The sequence below is a fragment of the Notechis scutatus genome, chromosome 1 (assembly GCF_049901735.1).
Source record: "Notechis scutatus isolate UNSWTSFEM ecotype Mainland chromosome 1, rNotScu1.2, whole genome shotgun sequence".
NCBI classification, from domain to species: domain Eukaryota; kingdom Metazoa; phylum Chordata; class Lepidosauria; order Squamata; family Elapidae; genus Notechis; species Notechis scutatus.
The window spans coordinates 289,429,244-289,452,580 of record NC_142009.1 but is presented as its reverse complement, the minus strand read 5'-3'; the positions used below and the strand labels follow the sequence as shown (position 1 = coordinate 289,452,580).

Here is a 23,337-nt window from a genome sequence, read left to right as displayed (position 1 = left end):
TGAAAAATCTTTCAGGACCAACTCCTTGCCAAAACTATGGTCACAAGCCATGGTCATCCCCATTTTCAAAAAGACCCCAGCCTAGTTGAAAATTACAGACCAATCTCCTTATGCTGCGTCACCTGTAAACTCATGGAATCAATTATTAACCAATCCATTATCCTCCACTTAGAGACAAACAACCTACTCTCTAATAAACAATTTGGTTTCAGAAAAAAACTATCCTGTAATCTGCAACTCTTACACTGCAAAAACACATGGACTACACAACTCGGTCAGGGCAAAACAATAGACACAATCTACATAGACTTCTGTAAAGCCTTTGATTCAGTGGTACACGACAAACTACTACTAAAACTAAAATCTTATGGTATCTCTGGACACCTACATAACTGGATAGAAGGATTCCTGTCAAACAGACAACAAATGGTCAAAATTGGGAGCGTCCTATCAAATTCTGTACCTGTCAACAGTGGTATCCCCCAAGGCGGTGTTCTAGGACCAATTCTTTTCATACTCTACATAAATGACCTCTGTGATTATATCAAGAGCAACTGCGTTCTCTTCACTGATGATGTAAAGCTATTCAACACCACAGACAATACTACTACCCTCTAAAAAGACCTTGACTATGTATCAGAATGGTCAATCAAATGGCAACTTCAAATCTCAACAAATAAATGTTCTGTCTTACATATTGGCAGAAAAAATCAGAAAATAAAATACAAGCTAAATAGTCAAGACCTTGTTGAGGATCCAAACTTTGTCAAGGAACTTGGAGTACTCATCTCAAATGATCTAAGTGCTAGAACCCACTGTAACTACATAGCCAAAAAGGCATTAAGAGTTGTTAATCTAATCCTACGTAGCTTCTTCTCTGGTGATATCACACTACCAACTAGAGTATACAAAACATTTGCTAGACCTATACTTGAATACAGCTCATCAGTCTGGAACCCATATCATGTATCTGATATTAACACGATTGAAAAAGTACAGAAATATTTCACAAGAAGAGTTCTCCGCTCCTCTACTCATTGCAGAATACCTTATGCCACTAGACTTGAAACTCTAGACCTAGAAAAGCGAGAACTACACCGCCTTCGGTCTGATCTAAGTATGGTATATAAAATCATACATTGCAATGTCCTACCTGTCAACGAATACTTCAGCTTCAACCATAACAATACAAGAGCAAACATAGATACAAACTCAAGGTTAACCGCACCAAACTTGATTGCAGGAAATACAACTTCAGCAACAGAGTGGTCAATGTTTGGAATACTCTACCTGACTCTGTGGTTTCTTCCCCAAACCCCAAAAACTTTAACCTTAGACTGTCTACTATTGACCTCACCCCCTTCCTAAGAGGCCTGTAGGGGGCGTGCATAAGCGCACCAATCGTGCCTAATGTCCCTGTCCTGTTGTTTTTTATTTTTCTTATAAGTATCTATCTCATGTATTCAAAACTATATTTATTCTTATACCTGTATCTTGTAAGCAATTGACCAATCAAATAAATACTAAAAATACTAGATCGGAAAGCAGGACTAGTACAGTACATACATACAAACTGTTAGCAGATCGCTCCCTCTAGTGGTATGTAATATTAATTTGGAGACAAACTGCCTTGTTTTTATCTCTTCCTTTTCTTACTAGTTATAAACCTCCACTCAGTATTATTTAAAGAAAACTCAAAGATTAATAGATAATTAATGTAATTTGTTTTGTTCATATCAATCGTATTTTCAGAACAAGAGACAAATCATATTCACATCACAGTGTTTGTTTAATAAGATATTATTGTTCCTTGATTGTTTCTTTAGTTCACCTTTGGATAGAAAGATACTACCGTACTTATACTTTTTTCTTGCTAATTCTGCAGGTCTAAGCATGAAAGGATTTCTTAGTAGTCTGTTCTAATAAACATTGCTCTTTTCAGCATCATTTCTGACATAAGATTTTTTTTATGTTTAACAGAAAAACAGTAACAACAGTGACACAAAAGGGATAGGGAGAAAGTAATTTGTTAGGAGAAAAAAATTACAAAAACAATACTAAAACGAGCTGCTGCTATACTACTTTTAAAATTCTAATTTACTGTAATCACAATACATCTACCCAAATATTTGAATAAGCCCCTGTTCAGACTTTTGCCTCAAACATGTGCAAAGAGTCTTTGGAGAATATTTCAGTTCTTATTGAGCTATAGATGGATGTAAAGTAATGTCGGTATAGAGTTATTTAAAAAAAAAAGAAACTAGAGGTAGAACCAGGAATTATCCATTCACATTTATTAATATTTATTGTATGCACCCTATTTTTTGGGTTGGACACAGTATTCAAGGTGGTAGTAATTAAAAATAAAAACTATAAAATGCAGGTTAAAAGTCAATGCCTTACTAAAATAGATGTATTTGAGCTGATTTTCTAAAAATGAAGTTGTTCTTGAAATGTAACCTTTGAGAAGGTATGTTCTGTTTAGTCTGGGAATAAAGTTTTCTCCAGAATAATATGTATAAACTTATATATTTTCTCCAAGAATGTCTTTGCATTTTTATTTTCATAAGCCGCAATGTACAGTATATATGTATATAGCTTATATCCAGCTTGCATGCATTTTCTTTCTCTCAGCAAAGGCATTCTTGGAGAAAAAGTATTTTATAGATATTATGCAGGAGTCCATATATATATATATATATATATATATATATATATATATATATATATATATATATATATATATATATATATATATATATATATATATATATATATTTATATTTATATTTATATTTATATTTATATTCAGTAATAAAATTTAGAATATTTTAAAAGATGTGTAAACTAAGGAATTATTTTTAAAGAATAATCTTATTTTGAAAACAGTTAACATTGTTTTGGAACAAAGCTGAAATTCAATATATGAGACGTAGCTGCTTCAATTATATGTTTATGTTCTTTTCTATTTATTTTTATCCTGTCTTTCTCTTCAATTTCTTCATATCCCAGGAATATTCCCAAGTCTGCTTTACAAAGGTGCATCAATGGATGGATGCTAGTGAATACAATCCAATGAGTATCTGCTTTATAACCAGCGGAGTCAATTGACATAATCTGATTCCCAAAAAATTAAAAAAATACAAGCGGAGAGCAGGTAATAGTGAATAAAAGGCACTTTATTTTATTTTAGTGTGAAAATTTATATAGCCACCCAACTCATTCATAGTGACTCGAGGCAACTTACAAAGTTAAAACCCTAGAACAAAAACACACACACAACCACAACAACAACCACCAATTATTCATTGCCAGAAAAAACAAACCAGGACAGCAGCAGCATATTGCAGATAATCTCCCTTCTTCTGGTAATTGGTTGGGCTCGTTGGGCTGGTTTTGTTTTGTTTTGTTGCCAGTAAGCAATGAACAAAATGTATCTTCCAATATCTGAGTATATCAGTGATATCACTAACCAAACCTGACTGTACAGCATCACAATATAAGCATCCAAAAGAAGAGCCTGCACAACTTTGATGGCCTCTCATCTACTGAACATCAGAATTTCTATTTGTAGAAACAACATTGGTGCACCCATAACATTTTAGATTCATGACAATATGTGGAGCAGGGGTGTCAAACTTACGTCATCATCAAGTGATGTATGGGGACTTTATTCCCCTTTGCTAAAATGGGGATGGGCGTGGCCAGTGCATGATGCATCCGGCCCATGGACCAGGAGTTTGACAGCCCTGCTGTAGAGCGATGCTGTTAGGAATCCAACCTTGCTGTTACCCCCAATAATTTATTCTTCCCTCCCAGGTTTCTTTCTACCAAAAATAGGGGCTTGCTATTTCCTTAGGAATCTACCGTGTTTCTCATATAATAAGGCCGGGCCTTATTTTTTTTTTTGAGCCCCAAAAAACGGCTAGGCCGTCTTTTCGGGGGTGACTTAATTCCCCCCCCCTTGCATCTTAGGGCAGGCGGCGACGGCTTGGATGTTGACCTCGGCGTTGGTGGGGCACTTTGTATCAGGGTCAACGCAGGCAGCACCATATCCAGGTGTGCAACAAAAGTACTTCCTAACAGCAAGCCCCCCCCCGCCATTTCCCCCCCCCATTTCCCATGTTTTAATATAGGCCTTACTTTGGGGGGAGGGGCTTAATTTCATTTCATGCCTATAAAACATGCTGGGACTTCCTATTGGGGGAGACCGTATTGTTAGAGAAACAGGGTATCTGAATCATTGTCAGATTATTACTTACAATTTAAATATTAATAATTTATTTATCCTTTTACAATGAACAGAAGGTTATCTGATATTGTTGAAGGAGTTAAAAACATTTGTCCTATTAAGTTTTTTTTAATTGAAAGATTATATTTGTCTGCCTTCCACAATTCTGGCCCTAATATCTATTATAGAGACTATAGGCAAATATACAAGGTAAATGTTTCTCATACAGCCATTTTATATACTTCTTCTCAGGTACAGAGGTAGCATCAGTCATCGATGTATTGATATATTGCCCACTGTACCACCCATAGTTCCTGCCACTTACAAGTCCAATTATCAAAAAGTTTAGTTTTTTTCTTTTTTACAGAAGCCAGGTGAAAATATCTTCCCACTGTTACTTGTCTCAAGAGGTTTTTGTTATTGTTGTTCTGGATTTTAAATTTTATATTTATCATGTTTTTGAATTTTAATTTCTGCATATGCGTGTTTTGATGGTTCCTTCTATTATTTAGATAAAGATTTCTGAAGGTCAAATAAGAGGAAAGGAGCAATGAAAATAAAATCTCAGAAGAGAGACATTTGCACTTGTAATGTACTAAGTATAAGTATGGTGCACTAAGGTATAAAATGCTAAATTTTCAGCTCTTATTCTTTATTTAATAACTTGGAAGTTTTAATAACTGGAACATTTTCATCATATTAGTAAAACTAACTTAAAATGCAAATTCTGTTTGCTAGCAGCTAAATGAGTTTGTTAGTTTTCCTGATATTAATCTTAGATAACAGAAGCAAAACTCTGGATTACTCTGACTGGAGAGATGTAAAAAATGAAACATCAAATCTTGAAAACAAGCCATTTTAAAGAAGGTAATGGGAGATGCCAGAGAAACTGGCATCTAATTTCAAAAAAAATTACCCTGAAGCAGAAAATAAAACAAAGCATGCTAAACCACCACAAGACTAGTGGCTGTGCCATCCAACAACTATTTGAATAATGTGATTCTAGAGGCAAATCCTTCCCCTTTCTCTCCTCACCAAAGAGACCAACATATTTGACCTTAGCACAAATTATCTGAGAATACTGACCATTGTTACAGCAGGTGGCAGTCAGCTGGTTGATAAAATATTTAATCAGACCCGGTTGTTACTTGGATGGGAGACAATGAGGAATGCTTAGGATTTGGAATAGGAGAATTGAAAGATCTTATAGGAATACTGCCAAGAAAGCTACACAGCATATCCATGAATTCATTGGAAGGAAATTTCATTTGTGGCTTTAAAATTTCATACCCATGGGAAGGAAAACAAACCATTATTTCATCATACATAATTAAACTGACACCAAAAGTATTATACATCAGCTCCCATTAATTCCCTACTAAGATGATTAGTGTTTGTGCAAGTTGAAGTTCAACACCAGGTTGGGAAAGACTATATTAAATAATTGTTCCACAGCAATTCCTGTAATTAGAATAGAAGAATAGAATAAAACTTTATTGTCACTTTAAATGTACACTAATTAGCATACATTAACATAAAATTTCATTGCATTCAGCTCTCAAAAGATAACCATTATGCATATACCTACACGCACACATATGACACAGAGAAACATCACAGTCTAGTTCGAATGTATACATATACAGGGGAAAAAAGAATACTGCAAATTTACAAAACAGATGGCACAAGTGTTGAGATAATTCCCCGTTAGGAGAATGAGCGCATACAGGGAGACGTATTTGAGAGTAATGTTTGAATAATACACACACAGCACACAGATACACTGTACAGTAAATGTAGCTTTTTACTTCCAGAAAGGTTTAAGCAAAATTCAAAACAAACAGTCCAAAGTCATTCACAGGTAAAATCGGTCAGTTTTTGCATAAAGCATAAAGCAGATTATCCAGGGATAATCCAATAACAAAGTCCAGTGTCAAAAGCAGTTCAGTATCAGACTTACATCAAATCCAGGAATATCAGTCAATTATGAGGAACAGCAAAACTCTCCAACAGAAGGAAACAGAGACTCACTCAGACACACTCTCTTCTGAGACTAAGACTAAACCACCCAGGTTTCTGGCTCCATCTTATGGCTGTTTGAGAAACCACACCCAATTACCATTTTTTTCCATTTTCTTAAAGATACAGTATTAAAATGTCTATCCTGGTTTATATATTTCCAACCCAAATAGCTGTTAGGTGACTTACATTCCTAACAACAAGGAACAAAGCTGTTACAGAATCTAGTAGTTCTGCTATGGAAACCTCCTCCCAAAGGGGAGCAACAGAAACAGACCATGAAGTGAGTGTTTGGGGGTCTCTGACAATACTTCAAGCTTTAAGCACAGTGTGCTTATCAGCAGTACCTGAATAATAGGAAACGAGCATCCTATAATCTTCTCAGCTGTCCTTACCACTCTTTGTATGGACCTTCTATCTGAGGCACTACTACCACCAAACCAAACAATGATGCAGTTTGTTAAAACACTCTCAATCAAGCCTCTATAAAAATTGGCCAGGACAGAAGGAATAAGATGTGCTATCCACAACTCCTCCTGAATCCTGAATGATTAAGGGATGGATAGATGATCCTAACAAGTTCTGTATAAACTAAATTAATGGAAACACAAACTTTATTCTGGCAATACATGTTCTCTCAAAGGCTTCAGGGAACCTGTGATTTCAATCTCTTTTTGTGATACGTTAACAATAATTTTTTTTTTTAAAGGGCTTTGTCTTCTGTTTATTCTTCCCTTCTACTGAAATACAGTTACTCTGAGTTAAACAAACACAAAACATGTACAACTAGAGAAATGTGTAGAAGATTGTAGTCTTAGAGGCTAATTGGATCAAAATAACTTCTACCATCTGGAAGAGGGCTAGGGTATATTTACAGACACAAATATTTTTTTAAAAAAATGATTAAAATTACAGATCCTGGTAATTTCAGGAAACATAATATCTTATTACATGCTAATTACCACCCTCTGTAAGGTCATTTTACATAGTGATTTGTTGCCAAATGTCAAAATATCTACATTTAGATTCTTCAGCCTCCAGGATAACAAATATATCAGTGAAGAAGAATATATAGACCAGTTTTTTTACACTTGGCCACTTTAAGATGCGTGGTCTTCAACTCCCAGAATTCCCCAGCCAGCATGGGAATTGAAGCCCACACATCTTAAAAGTTGTCAGGTTTAAAAAAACAGTAATCTGGACAAATGTAACTTATAAGGTTATTTTTCCAACATAAAAATTACGTGTAACATGACTTCTTCTCCTGGCTGCTACTGAGAACTGTTGAGATGATATAGAGGTTTTTGAATTTATAACATGCTCAAATGGTCCTCTTTTGCAACAGATATAAAACAATGAAAACAGCAAACAGAATAATAAATGTTGCCAAATCACAATTGTCAAAGTGGAATTCATCATTTTCAGACCACAACATGTTCTATAGCAAGCGATCCCCAACCTTTCTGTCTCCATGGACTGGTGGCAGCAGCAGTGGCAATGGTGAGGGGGAAGAGATAGTTTAACGCACACAACCTAGTTTCTGTGCATGAGCAAATGAAGCTTCGCACACTTGCCTGCTGCTTGCGTGGCCTGGTTCCAGGGGTGGGATTCTATCGGTTTGAAGTGTGCAATCACCGAACTGGTTGTTATACCGGTGGAATTCCACCCCTGCCTGGTTCCCAATGGGCTGCAGATCAGTACCGGTCCATGACCCGGGATTTGGAGACCCTTGCTGTAGACCTAGCCCAATAGTACTGGACAAAAAACAAATAAATACTATTTGCATTGGCAAAGTTGCCTAAGGGAATCACATATTGTTGATATGTGAAACTGGGAAAAGAGCAATTTTCAATGTAAGACAATGAGGGAACAGGGATACAGATAGTCCTTAACTTACAACCATGTGTTTAGGGGCCAAAATTACAGTGGCACTGAAAAAAGTGACATACGGCTGCTTTTCACACCACTGTTGCAGCATCCCCATGGTTACCTGATCAAAATTCAGGTGCTGGGCCACTGGCAATTTATTTATGAGAGTTGCAGTGTCCAGAGGTCATATTATCACCATTTTGTAAAACTTGCCAGCCGGCTTCCGACAAGCAAAGTCAACCGGGAAGCCAGATTTACTTAACAACTGCATAATTCACTTAGCAACTGCAATGATTCACTTATCAACCGGGCCCCAAAAATCATAAAATGGGGCAAAATACATTTAACTGCTTTGGCTTGGCAACGGAAATACATTTTGGGCTCAAAATGTATGTGCTTCTGCAATTCTTTAACCATGCTGATTATGCAGTCAAGCTCCTGTACAGAGGTCTCCAAACTTGGCAACTTTAAGACTTGTGGACTTCAACTCCCAGGATTCTCCAGCCTTCTGGGAGTTGAAGTCCACAAGTCTTAAAGTTGCCAAGTTTGGGGACTCCTGTCCTATCACAACCGCTGAAACAAGAACGGTCTTCTTCCACTGGAGCTGCTGAAGGGAGAAGGGAATACATTTTAGCAAATACATCATGTTTGAGCGCCGCACTGCAATTCCCGTCATTCCTCCCTGCGCCAGGGATGGATGCTGGGATGGAATGACCAAAAAGTTTGAGGGGGCGTGCGCTAAAGTAACTTAAGTTGCCGCCCCCCGCCCCCCACTTAATGTTGTCTCAGAAGACAGGCCTCAAGGGAGATTAAAAGGAAATATGCGGAATGGACGAGAAGCACCTATTGCAAACCCGCCTTTATTAGCCAGGTGCTTGTTGCGCTCCTCCTCCTCCTCCTCCAACGTACCCGCCCCGTTATGCTCTGCAAAGGGCTCACATTCCCCCCACCCCACCGAAGAAGCACGAGGCGTTGCCCCGGCAGCCAAAAGACCGGCGACGTTCGAAACCGGGCGCGTGACGCAGCCGCGTCCAAAGGAGCTCGCTTTACCTGTTGGGTTTTCGCCCGGAACTGGCCCAAGCGCGCAAAGCAAAACAACAACAAAGAAGAGGAGGAGGAAGGAGAGGGTTCCCTTCTCTGCCGGCTCAGTGCAGCCGACTCATAATCGATAGATTCACTCAAACCATCGACTTCCGGAATCGTTGAGCTTTAAATTTCTTTCCACCCAACTTAGGGCGGAAATGAGCTCTTGCCGTGAAGGAAAAGCCGCTGGAGAAATAAAGCGTTGCGCTCTTCTCTTTTACTCACGCTCGGGACTCGTCTTCTTTCCCTTCTCCCCCGCTCTTTTTTTTTTTTTTTTTTTGTGCTTGCTAAGCGGCTTGCTCCGCGTGGGAAACTTTGATAAATTCTGAAGACTATACACTTTCCTCACGTGCTTTTTTTTAAATATACCGCAACATCCTAGCAACCCAATATTGAAACCCCTGGAAACACAGTCTTTTATCACTCCTGAGACTGAAACAGTCTCTCGGTGCTTTTCAGCGTGTTAACTTTATTCCCTGTGGAACTTAATGCTAATATTGTATACCAAACTAGCTGTGCTCAGTCGCTGATGCATTTCCAGGGTTAAGGTGAGGGGCGGAGAAGACATGCCATTGTCTAATCAGCAACCAATTAACATCTTAAAGCGTTGTCCCACAATCGATAATAGAAAGTTCGGTAGCCTTTTTGAGCCTGTGCTTTTTCTTTGGTTTGTCAATTCATTACAAGATAATAGGTATAAGTAAAAACATAGTTATGAATACATGGATACATATAAGAAAAATAAAAGAAACAATAGGACAGGGACGGTACGCTTATGCACGCCCCCTACAGACCTCTGAGGAAAGGGGTGAGGTCAATAGTAGACAGTCTAAGGTTAAAGTTTTGGGGGTTTGGGGAAGAAACTACAGTGTCCGGTAGAGTATTCCAGACATTGACCACTCTGTTGCTGAAGTCGTATTTCCTGCAATCAAGTTTGGTGCGATTAACCTTGAATTTGTATCTATTGTTTGGTGCGATTAACCTTGAGTTTGTATCTATTGTTTGCTCTTATTTATTTATTTATTTATTTGATTTGCCAATTGTTTACAAGATAATAAGTATAAGTGTATACATAGTTGTGAATACATGAAATGGGTACATATAAGAAAAATAAAAGAATAAGAGAAACAATAGGACAGGGACGGTAGGCACGATGGTGCGCTTATGCACGCCCCCTACAGACCTCTTAGGAAAGGGGTGAGGTCAATAGTAGACAGTCTAAGGTTAAAGTTTTTGGGGTTTGGGGAAGAGACTTTTTGGGGTTTGGGGAAGAGACTTGTTCTCTTGTATTGTTATGGTTGAAGCTGAAGTATCCATTGACAGGTAGGACATTGCAATGTATGAGTTTATATACTATACTTAGATCGAACTGAAGGCAGCATAATTCAAGGTTTTCTAGGACTAGAATTTCAAGTCTGGTGGCATAAGGTATTCTGCAACAAGTAGAGGAGTGGAGAACTATTCTTGTGAAATATTTCTGGACTTTCTCAACTGTGTTAATAATAGATACATAATGTGGGTTCCAGACTGATGAGCTGTATTCGAGTATTGGTCTAGCAAATGTTTTGTATGCTCTAGTTAGTAGTGTGATATTACCAGAGAAAAAGCTACGTAAGATTAGATTAACAACTCTTAATGCCTTTTTGGCTATGTAGTTACAGTGGCTCTAACACTTAGATCATTAGAGATGAGTACTCCAAGGTCCTTGACAGAGTTTGGATCATCAACAAGGTCTTCACTATTCAGCCTGTATTTTATTTTCTGATTTTTTTTTGCCAATATGTAAGACAGAGCATTTATTTGTTGAGATTTGAAGTTGCCATTTGTTTGACCATTCTGATACAGTCAAGCTCTTTTTGAAGGGTAGCAGTATTGTCTGTGGTGTTGAATAGCTTTACATCATCAGCGAAGAGAACGCAGTTGCTCTTAATATGATCACAGAGGTCATTTATGTAGAGTATGAAGAGAGTTGGTCCTAGAACACTGCCTTGGGGGACACCACTGTTGACAGGTACAGAATTTGATAGGATGCTCCCAATTTTGACCATTTGTTGTCTGTTGGACCAGACTCTTGTTAGCCAGAGTCTGGCTGTTTTGCACATTGCAGAGTATGGCAACCTCGCCTTCCTAAGGCATGGCCGACTGCATGAGCATCACAATAGTTTGGCAGCTTATTTAAGGTATACTTTTTTCTTCATAAAAAAATATTTCCTGAGTTAAGAGTTATCAGCTTCCATCTGTCCTGTGCTCTTAATTAAAATTTGAGTTTTCTCTGTCATAATCACTGGTCAGTTCTCATTTATTTTTGTAGGGAAAAGGAAAAAAAAATCAGTTTTCAACTCCAAATAGAATTACAGAATAAGAGTTGGAAGGGATTTTGTAGATCTAGTCAGGGGTGTCAAACTCATGTCATCACAGAGGCATCACGTGACGTAACTGGACTTTCCCCCACTTTGCTAAACTGGGCATGGCCAGCCTATGACGCCTCTGGCCCAAGGGATGGGAGTTTGATAGCCCTGATCTAGTCCAACCCCCATGATCAAGCAGGAGACCCTAATCCATTTCTGGCAAGTGACTGTCTAGTTTCTTCTTAAAAGCCACTAGTGATGAAGCACTCACAACTTCTGAAGGCAAGCTGTTCCGTTGGTTGATTGTTCTTGCTGTCTCATTTCTAGGTTGACTCTCTCCTTGAACACTTTCGATCCATCCATTGTTCCTTGTCTTGCCTTCAGGTGCTTTGGAAAATAGGTTGCTTTAGAAAATAGATTGCTCATTTTCTGCCTGTGCTTAGGCTGGTACATTTAGGTCCAAAGGAGATATATCAGCCAAGAATCAGTCTTGAAAAGAAAAAGCACAGGACTTCTGCAGAGTGATTGGTTTTAATGGTATGGATGAATTAGGATGAAAGATTAACATGGAAGGAGGAATTTCTGTTCTACCAGTCCTAAAAGATGATTGGCCTGTGGAAGTTCTACTGCTGCAAATCTACTTTGCATCTGATTAAAGAACACCCATTAATACATAACTCCTGGAAAGTATAGCTATAAAAGGGAATGTAGCCACAGAAAGCAGTTAATTTGTGGCGTTTTCCACCACACAATTTTGTAATTGGAGTTTTATTGCATGGAAGCATCTGCGGTGGTTAGAAACAGCATTCAAAGGCATCTTCCTATTGATGTTCCAAATGACTTGCTTCTTGGAGCAACTATTTTTGTATAGCTGTTCATGAAAGAAGTAATCAAAATACAACCATTTGCAGTTATTAATGACAGAACTGAGATCTTATGGCTCTACTCAAAGAGTAAAGTATCCCTCCTGTAGATATGTCAGTTTTCTTTTTCTGCAGGTGATGGAATTAGTCATATTCCTAAGAAAAAGTTCAATAAACTTAACTATTATGATAGTTTGTAGTAATAGCTATAACTATCACTATTGCAAGCATATTACTTTTTCTGCAGGAGCAAGAGGCAAATGATATAAGAGTCAGCTTTATTTCAATTCCCATTGCAATAATGCTGTCAAGAAAATTGCAGAGTGTGTGTCACTGACTCAGTTACTCGGGGTGTTTCTAAGGTGAGAATAGATTGAAACAAGACTTTGGCAGTCTTTATCCAATATTCTTAATGACTGCATAAAGTAGTAGTGAACCTTTGGCACAAGAGTAAGCCAAGTTATATTGTGATATTTAACCCCTGCTTCATTAGCTGTTAGAGTGAGGTGAAGCAATCAGACAGGGTACTTGTGAAACATGCCTGTATGAGCAAAGCATTCGTCTTTGAAAGTTAAAGCGGCTGCTATGTTACGTGAAAATCTCAACAAAACTGCTTGGAAAAGTAGTAACATATTTTACTGCTGCTAAAGAGTGTTGGGAAAGAAGGCCGCAAAGTTTTAGTACAGATACTCCTTGATTTGGCCTAAAATTTAAGTTGCTAAGTTGTAAGTGAATTTTGTCCCATTTTACGACCTTTCTTGCCAAGTTGTTAAATGAATCACTGCAGTTGTTAAGTTAGTAACATAGTTAAGTGAATCTGACTTTCCCATTGATTTTGCTTGTCAGAAGGCTGCAAAAGGTGATCACATGATCCCAGAACATTGCAACTGTCATAAATATGTGTTAATTGCCAAATGACTAAATTTTGATCACATGACATGGGGGGATGCTACAATGGTAATAAGTGTGAAAAATGTTCATAAGTTATGTTTTTAGTGTTTGTGTGTCACAGTTTTTGCTGGATATTGCAAGACAAAAAATGATTCATACTCTGGGCCAAAATGGCCACAAGGCAAATCCTGCCTTGCAGCCCCTAATTACAGGCTAAAATCTCTGCACAAAAACGGCTGTGTAGCTGAAACAGTATCTTCCACCTTGGAAAAATCTGATAGTGATAGTGCCAGATGCGTCTTGAAAAGTTTTATTCCATGGAAAAAGTAATCTATCTATGAAAAGGCAATTGAAGGCAACTAAGGTATGAATTATTGTAATTCTCAGTGATACAAGTTTTTTTGGTACTATTGTCAGATCTGGCAGCATGGTCAAGCCAAAAATAAACCAAAACAAAGACTTAAACAGAGGCTTACAAAATCAAAGAAAGCAGACTTTTGTTCTTTGATCAAAGATCTGGAAAGAAGTTCCTAGCACATCACAAGAGACATGGGAGGAAAATTCTACAAAATACAGAAAGATGCCCTGTCCTTCTTATACTAGTTAACTGCATTGTAAAAACTCTCTTAGATTTACATCTTTTCCCGCAAAAGACAAATCTCTCTCCAGCAATGTTTACCTTTCACTATCTCTTCTCCTATTGTCCATCTAATTGATCACAACTGACCACTTAAGGAAGCTATTAACAGCATACTTCAAAGGTGTGGATTCCAGGAGGTATGTTTCATTCCCGGGGGTGATGCTGGAATGAAATGTATCAATCCAGGACAACAGATGGATTCAGATTGATTTAGATGGGGCAATCTTGTGTCTTAACAGGAGAGGGATGTAACTGATTGCAGGCATGTGTTTGTAATTGTTTTACAGCAAGTGAAAGGTTAAGGAAATCTTTTTTAACAACAGCAAGATAAATGCCTATAGAGTAACTCTCTACTTAATGCTATAATATATTTTACTACATTTCTTTATTATTACTATTTCCTTCATTATCTTTTAATTGCAAGTCACCCAGTAGCAAACTGCTATTGGGATCAATATGGTTTACAATGTTTCTAAGTTAGTGGGCACAACTGGAATTTTGAAAATGTGCTTGTGCTCTTCCTACTAAGTTTGATTCTTTTTCTTGGCAGCTGGTCAGATTTCTGAACCGCTATTTTAATCTAATAGAGGGGTCAGTGGAAGCTCAGAAACATTATTGCAAACACTGTAAAGATGTTTTTGAAGGCAGGCGTTATGTATGTCATCAGCACCTATTTTTAAAAAATAAATCTTAAAAAACAAACAGGTACCTGGGATAGAGAATTTGCTAAGCAGCAAGGTGTGTGTACACAGGCACATTCAGTGGGGTGAGAAGGTACTTGGTTACCTGTAGAAGTTAGTTATTTAGAGCTGCTAGTGTCCCAAGCAGTTTCATAAGATGTGAGGACTTTCATCACCAATTTAGTGGAAGCCACCTTAACCTGCCACCTTAACCCTCATTTTTAACCACGATTTCCAAAATTCCCATCCAACAATTATGATGGCTGAAGTAGTGGGAACTGAATTTTGGCACAAATCGATGTGGGTGCTAGATTAGTTTAAAAAGGAAAAAGAAAATTATAGTGACATGGTTCACTTATCTAATTTCCCCCTACCAAAACAGAAAGCAGCCTTGTCCAGAAGCATTGCTCCAAATCAGCCCTAGTAAGTGTTACTTCGAGATTTGTGAGAGGAAGGATAAAAAAGGAAAAGCAATATAACGGGTCGGGACGGAAATGAGACACTTAATCGGGCAGCAGCCTGGTACTCTTGATCCGGGATGTGGGAAAGAGCTTCATTCCGTCTCTCCGTCGTTTCACAGGGCAGAAGGTTCAGCCACCGGGCTCGTGGTGGTGGCACAATGCCCAGCAGTTCAGTATAAAGGTTATAGGCCGTTGGGGGGGCTTTGGAATAAGGGAAGCCAAGGGCGCATCTTGCCGAGAGTGCAGGAGGGCACTTGGCTCTGCTAAGGCTGCTTGTTCCCCTCCCCGTTGCTCCCAGTTAATATTTCCGTGCTCGGGGGACGCCTCGCTCGCGCGTTAAAGGAGGCGCTCCTGGCTCGCCAGCTTTCGAGTCACAGCCCCGCTAACTGCTCCTCCTCCAACCCCAGCGGCGCGGAGCGCTTTCACGCGGCTTTGCCTCTTTTCCTTCCACACGACCATGACGGCGAAACCCGGGAAATTCTGGCACGAGGCGTCACAGCAAATCGTCGCTGGCGGCTCCGCAGGTAAGCAGCCTCCTTAGCTCGACCCACGCGCGCCCTCCGCGCCTCCCACGCTGTAGCCTGAAGTGCCGCGGCTTCTCCCGGGGCCGCGAGGTCTCCCTCCCTGCGGCGCGGCGCTCAGCTAGGCCCGCCTCCTCAAAGCAACGAGTGCCCTTCCGGAGCTTTTCAGGCCCGCCCTTCCCTTTTGAGCGCGTCTACTACTGCGCGGTAGCTGGGCTTGGATGAGCGTAGCGGTCGGTCCTGCTGCTCCGTTCGGAGGAGCTGATCCGTGTTACCCCACGGTAAACTCCGTGGAGGTAGATGGAGCTTTCCCCTAAACGTGGCTTGTCGAGCAAACTTTTTAAAAACTTTAAAAATGGGGGGGGGGGAGGGATTTGTAGCGTGATGCATTGCTGACGACTACTGCACCCAAAGGAATTAGTTGCTTCTGTAGGTAGTTGAAAGCGAATTGATATTAACGGTTACCTGTCTTAAATCATCAGGGCTGGGATTTAGATACTGTATTCCATTTTGTGATGGCTGAAGGCGCCAGATGTGGACTGTGGAAATTCAGCCTGTCAGTTGTATACTAATTCTGCGATCTAGTAATTGCCCTGAGTTTTGGAACTCGGATCCTTTAAACTTGCTATATCTAATTTATGTACCTATGTTATAAATTAGTAGAAGGCCTGTTGCTCCGCGCTATAATGGTATGTATTATGCTTTGGAAGATTTTGCTGTGGAAGGTGGGCCACAAATGCTGTAAGTCGGAAGAGCAAAGGAGGAGGAAGCGGGTGGTGCACTGGGATTAGCAGGTAGGAAGAAGTTGGGCACCCTTGACAAACAGTTTTAGAACTGTCAGATAGATTAAAGGGGGGATTGAATAGAAGGAAAGGTCAAACAGCCCATAATTGGTGAAGGTCGTGGCATGGGTCTTCTGTGTATCACACAGGGGCTCTCTTAGCCCTACTTGTATGTGAGAGGTTTCTTATGTACAAAGTGTGTGCACTTTATTAATAAATGCTATATTTATTAATACAGCATTATGTCTGTTCTGGTTCCTTTATGTGATTTAGAATGCAGGCCTTGCTCTATATTGTCTGATATTTGGGATTAGGATTTGGCAAAGAGGATTGAAGGAAGTGTTCTATCTCCAGGGCACAAAACTGCTATTTTCCCAATTTGGGCCTGCTAGCTAGGTCAGCTGCAAGGTTAAGTGAAGTGGGGGCTGATAACTATCTAAGGTGGATTCATAAACACATGTATCACCTGCCCTTTTCAGCGAGAGCCAGCTGGGCCTGATATTATAGGAGAGCCACCACTGTGATGTTCCCTAGAGCTGCTTTTATAAAGTATCTTACTTTATATTATATTTAAAAAGTGGTAGACAGCAATGTGGCTCCATGAAAATTTGAAAATAATTTTCAGTAGTCCATAGGTTAGGAGTATATAACTTCTGTCAAGTTAAGAGTAGTATTAGGCTTTGTATGACAGAAGACTTGCCCTCCACAAAGTAGATGAGGGCAGAGCCTATCTGGGGAGGACATCTTAAAATAGGGAATAGATGCCCTAAATATCTGTCCTTTAAGCCAGTGACCCCCAACCTTTTTATGCCGCGGTCCGGTATCCCCAACCTTTTTATGGCGCGGCCCGGTACCGGCATCAGCTGGGCGCCGCCATCTTGTTCTGATGAAAAATGCTTCGGTGAGCTCACCGGAAGCACTTTTTCATCAAAACAAGATGGCGGCGCAACGCTCGTGAGCTTTTCCGGGTAGAAATGGCTTTCTACCCAGAAAAGCTCACCGAGCTCTAGCGCCGCCATCTTGTTTTGATGAAAAATGCTTCCGGTGAGCTTTCTACCCGGAAAAGCTCACTGGAAGCACTTTTTCATCAAAACAAGATGGCGGCGCCCAGCAAACCAGCGGCCTGGTAGGACTTGACCGGTGGTTGGGGACCCCTGCTTTAAGCCATCTCCATATTTCATTTCATTCCATTTATCAAATTTATATAACTTTTTATTTCACATAAAGTTACTCTAGGCATTGCATAATAAAATTTATTTATTTATATTTCACACTTCTGAATTGCCCATGTCCCTCAAAGAGGGCACTATTATAAAATCATTTAAAACATAATTAAATAAGGACAAGATTATGAGGGCTAAAATCAAAGGGTTTAAATCACCATGTTATAAGCTGCCAGGGGATCTCCATGTCTGATGGAAAAAAATGGTTAAATGTACAAAAAAGGTCCCACCTGTATTTTTGGTCTAACTCTCAGTGAGCTCTTGGTTTGGGTTATTCACAAAACAGGTGGTAACTAACTCATGTACACACCATGCGATAGGAAGTTAACTTAATAAATTATTGTTTATTTCTAGATCCCATCTGTAACTGAATAGACATTGACAACATTGGAACTTCTTAAATAGATTCAAATATTTGTAGTTGCTGGGTGACATTGTTCCCCAACTCTGTAGAAGAATGAGAACCAAGTCAGAATTATGTTCTTCCAAACCCCGTTCTTGTTTGGAAAATATATTTCTTTGATGTTTTAAATTTTTCCATAGTTACATTGCCATTCTTTGGGTGAAAGTATCCATATATTATGATTGGTGGTTGATAGAGAAATAATGCTAATACAGTGAGACCTGAGAATTGAGACTGAAGGATAGTTTTTCATAAATCAGGTTTGCACAACTTGTAGAGGGAAAGGACGACATTGATAAATTAAAATAATTGCAGGTCACAAAAGAATACTTTTATGTGCCAGTCAGTAGTTTGGTGGTTAGCAGAGCAGCAGCTGCGTTGGAGATAACAGTGGCAGTTGTTATCTCCAATGCAGCCTGGAGGTGCTTGGCTACATGTCTTTTGGAATGGTGGCAATTAATTTATCAACTTTTTAAAAATTTGCAAGAGGCCACACAAGGCTACTTGTTGGTTTTGTGTTGATAGGCCTGATATAGATAAATGCAACATCTCTAGGTTGCAGGCAAGGGCTGGAGCTATTTAAGATTGAAAGATAATGGCTTATAATAACTATCTTGTCTCATCAGTCCTTTTCCATCTAAACCAACTTCCACATTCCCGCAGCAACATTATAGTCAGACACACACACACAAAATTATTACTTAGGTTTACTAAGTAGCCAAGAAGATCTCTTTTGGACATTCTTTCATGATATCCCATTAGACACAAGGAGATGAAGAATGCTGTGTTTGTGGGCAACTACTTGTTGATTGTCCCCACTGTATGGCCTGAACATACTAAAAAGGGAAGATTTGAATTAAGGATATTGCTCTATGTAGATTGGTTTCTAGCTTGGACATTCTCCTTTTAATGTATGACTGGCAACAGAGCCAGGACACCGCAAAGGGAATTGTTGAGTCAAGGAGTTTGGTCTGCTGCCCCTCAGAAATATTTGGAGACCTGTGGTGGATAATGACTACATGCAACTAAATATGTTCCAATCTTTATTTTTTAATAGTATATTAATATTGCAATAAATATTTAGAATCAGATTCTTGATTCTTTTGAACATGGGTTTGAAAAAATACATTTGAATGTTTTTAGCTACACTGTTCTGTAGACATTAAAGCTTTGAAAATTATCTTTTTTATATTGGTGCCCAATTAAAATGTGCTGTGCTAGTTCAATACAATCATAATTCAGTTGCTTTGTTAATTTTGTTTTTAATAAATACTTACCTCAGTCGTACTTTTTGATTTCTATAGCCTGTAAATAGATTTCTATTGTCTGGTTGAAGATTTTAAATAAACAGTATATTTTTGTGATTGCAAATTGTCAAGCAAGAAACTAGAAAGGAGGTTGTAGATATGTCAAAATTGAGAAACAATTGGCGCATTATGATAAGGTAGCCCATATAAGGTGAAGGTGTAAACACATTCAGGATTCATTCAGGAAAATTATAATTTAAGCATATCAGAATAAACATTTTTATACTTCCAGTTGCGCTGCTTTCATTTTGCCACATGTCAGACTGGCAAAACTCTTTAATAAATTTTCCATCCGATTTAATTTATAGCAAAATTGGTAATATAATAAAGATGGAGTGGTGTTGGTGTTGTTTGGGCAAGGACCAAAAGAATACCCAGGTCAACTCTATCCACTTTGCATTTCATGAAAGAAAAACAAGCAGAAAATGATAAAAAGTAATTTCCATCTACAGTATTGGATGGATTGCCAACATGATTGCCAACATCCGATGATGGATATGGCACAAGAAGAAGATCTACTGTGTTAAGTATGAATTAATTTTTTGCAAGGACATTATAGGCATTTTTTTCCAGCTTCTTAAGTCTTTTCTAATGTAAGTGTGATTGTTCATCATATCTCTGTACCTATGTGGGATTTTTTTAATAGAGTAAATTGATTAAATAATCATATCTATGACCACTAGGAAAGGTCATCTACTGCTTTGTGTCTTCTTAACTATGGTCCTCTTTGTCTCATGTTTTCCTCTTTTCAAAATGTAGTTTATTTATTTTATTTATTGAATTTATATTGCTGCCTATTCACCCATGGCAACTCAAGGCAGCTTACAAAATATAAAACCACATTTAAAACAATAAAACTAATAAAAAGAATAACAAAATTAATATAATATAATATAAAAAAATCAGTTTAAATAGAAGTAGTCTGATATATTTCTTAACAAGCTTAGTTTTAATTCAAATACGATGAATATTTGTTACTACTCATTGATAGATGGGTTAAGCCTATCTAATCTAAAACAACCAAATATATTATTTTTAAATAGGATCTGCTGCTATCTAATTACTAGATATTCTTTTAAAGTTCCAAATGCTCAGAAACACTTTTTAGATGAATTCAAGTCTCGAACATTTGTGTTAAACTGGAGCCAGGAAGTCCTAGTTTAAATTAATCATAGTAGGTCATGATCTGGGACTAGTCATCAGAACCAAATGCCTGGCAGACAAGGCACACATAAAGACTGAACTGTGCACCCTGACTATGCATATGTGTTAAAGCTGTTATTTGACAGCATTCTTTGCTGCCAGTCCAATTGGGGTGAAATGCTTAAAAAACCAATGCAAGCTTAGACCATCCCTTGAAACCAGATGCAATGTGCTGATTTGGAGCAGGACTGCAAGGTCTTTCCACTAATCTCTCCAAGAAGGAGAAAAAGGAGGACAATCACCATCCGCTGATTATCGGCATTTCCCCATTGTTCTTATGAACTGACTTCGGTGTAAAGGCTAGAGATGGAAATAATCTTTTTGTTTATTATTCTTCTGCCTGTACAAGGTTATTCTCTCATTATCATGATTTCTAATGTGTATCTAAAGAGTCCCAAGAGAAAAAGATTTCACCACTTCCTTTTCAGACGCTTTTACAGCCCATAGATTTTACTGCCAGGAAGCTGTTGTTGAGATTTAACTTGCTCCTTCAGCTTCAAGTTGTCCTTTTATCATTTTCCTGCTGTTGAGTGGTTTGTTATCCCAAAAAAACCCTGAATGCTGGTTGTCAGACGTAAAGATTTTTTCTAATTTGGAAGTGAGGAAAGAATGATTAACAATAATTTTATTGAACTTCTGAAATGATGGGATAACCGTATTGCTGATATTAAATTAAAACAAGGATGAGTGTATAATGTTGGATTTGTTGGGTTCATTGCTCTCATTTCATGAGGGAATGACTTGTGTTTTTTGAGATAAAAGAAATTCCTGAAATCATCAAAAATAAATACCAACCAGCTAAACACCTCTTGGAACTAGCAGAACACTGCTTAACCAACACATATTTCATATACAAAGGACAAAAATACAAGCAAATTGAAGGAGCCCCTATGGGATCACCACTGTCACCCATCATTGCAAACCTGTTCATGGAAGAATTCGAATCCAGAGCCCTAGCTAATGCCACCCACAAACCCAAACTATGGATAAGATACATCGATGACACATTTGTGATTTGGCCCCATGGAAAAGAAAACCTAACCAATTTCCTAACACACCGAAACAGCACACACCCCAAAATCAAGTTCACCATGGAAACGGAAACAAACAACTACCATTCCTAGATGTACTAATCTACAAAAAAAACAGATGGCACACTAGGACATACCATATACCAGAAGAAAACACACACCAACCGCTACCTCAACGCCCAATCCCACCACCACCCAGCACAGATAAACTCCGTGGCCAAAACACTAATCGCCAGAACCAAACGCCTGGCAGACAAGACACACATAAAGACTGAACTATGCACCCTGACTAAAGTACTGACAGCTAATGGCTTCCACAAAAGCAAAATAACCAGCTTGATCCACAAAAACACTGAGACATAATGGAGACCTAGAAGATGAACAGACCTATGGAACAGCTGTCCTGCCCTACATAAGAGGTACTACAGACAAAATCAATGAAATACTACACAGGCATCACGTCAAGACTGCCTTCAAAACAGACAGAAAAATAGCAGCCATCCTAAGAAACCCCAAAGATAAAATTGACCTGGAAAACTAAGGCATATATGAAGTCCCCTGCGCATCATGCCCTGCCACATACATTGGACAGACCAATAGAAGAATAAGTACTCACCTGGATGAACACAAAAATGCAGTAAAAAAGCTGATACACACTTCCTCACTAGTCCAACACATGAAAGCCACAGGTCATAGCATTGACTTCAATGGCACCAAAACCCTAGCCACTGTAGAAAACCCCAGCCACAGAATTATCAGAGAAGCCATAGAGATTGAAAAAAGACCTGAAAGCATGAATAGAAGAGATGATTCCACCAGACTGTCAATTATTTGGAAGCCTGCACTCACAAACAAAAAACTCTCCACACCACAAGCCAGGCAAACACCTGGGCACAAACAGATCCCCCCGATACCTCCAGCTCAAACACACCCCAACCAGGCACCCAGATGAAACCTAGCTTCCTAATAAATGATAGCCATCCATTTATCCGAAGCCAAGCTGCACTAAAAGCCTCCAATACAGGAACACAATGTTGCCAGCCAATCAAGACAAAAAAAGCCACAAAACAGACAGAAGATATTAGAAACACCAATCAAGCAGAACACAGCAAACTCCAAGACCAATAAACACAGACCAAGACTCCCAACCAATCAGGATTAAGAAAAAACCGTTCTGGCACAGCAGTAGGCTAGCCCCAAATTTAAAACTGAAACGGCTATGAAAGCCTGACTCAGAGATGAACACAATACAGAAGCCTGATGATGGCAGATGAGATTCTGCCGAAACGTTGCTACAACTTTAAAAGCACAACTTTAATGATGTGGGAAAATATCTGAACAAAGCTGAATACCATAGATATAGATATAGATATAGATATAGATATAGATATAGATATAGATATAGATATAGATATAGATATGTCCAGAACTCCTGAAACAAAGACAGACTGTCAATTTAACCTAAACATTTAAGTCATCTGAAATAGAACAGAATAGAAATATTATTAAATAATAACAATAAAAATGACGTGAGTGTGCACATGTGCAGGGGGGTCATGCACACATGCACAGGGGGCGGGAGTCATGCACGCATTGTGCAAATGCGCACTTTTGGCACATGACAAAAAGGTTAGCCATCACTGCCCTATACCATTTCAGACAAATAGTTGTTCCACATTAATAACCCCTATATCTGGCCAGATATCAAAATCCTATCCTTACTCAGCCAACCTTAATCAGCCATTGCAGGTTTACTTCTTTACTTGTCTTGCTGAGAATTGA

General features: G+C 38.8%; 2 protein-coding genes across 4 annotated transcripts in view; one reads left to right on the top strand and one right to left on the bottom strand.

The window, feature by feature from the left end:
- Positions 1–23,337, bottom strand: part of MIPOL1 (mirror-image polydactyly 1) — a 105,189-nt gene that overhangs the window by 77,708 nt on the left and 4,144 nt on the right. The window lies entirely within an intron of this gene.
- The window catches only part of SLC25A21 (solute carrier family 25 member 21), a 306,437-nt gene continuing 296,705 nt past the window's right edge, over positions 13,606–23,337 (top strand). For all 3 annotated transcript variants that reach the window (XM_087951846.1, XM_087951845.1, XM_087951844.1), the window contains exon 1: positions 13,606–15,609. In XM_087951846.1, the coding sequence (XP_087807972.1) occupies positions 15,543–15,609 (67 nt within the window). In that variant the 5' untranslated portion in view covers positions 13,606–15,542. The remainder of the gene's footprint in view (positions 15,610–23,337) is intronic.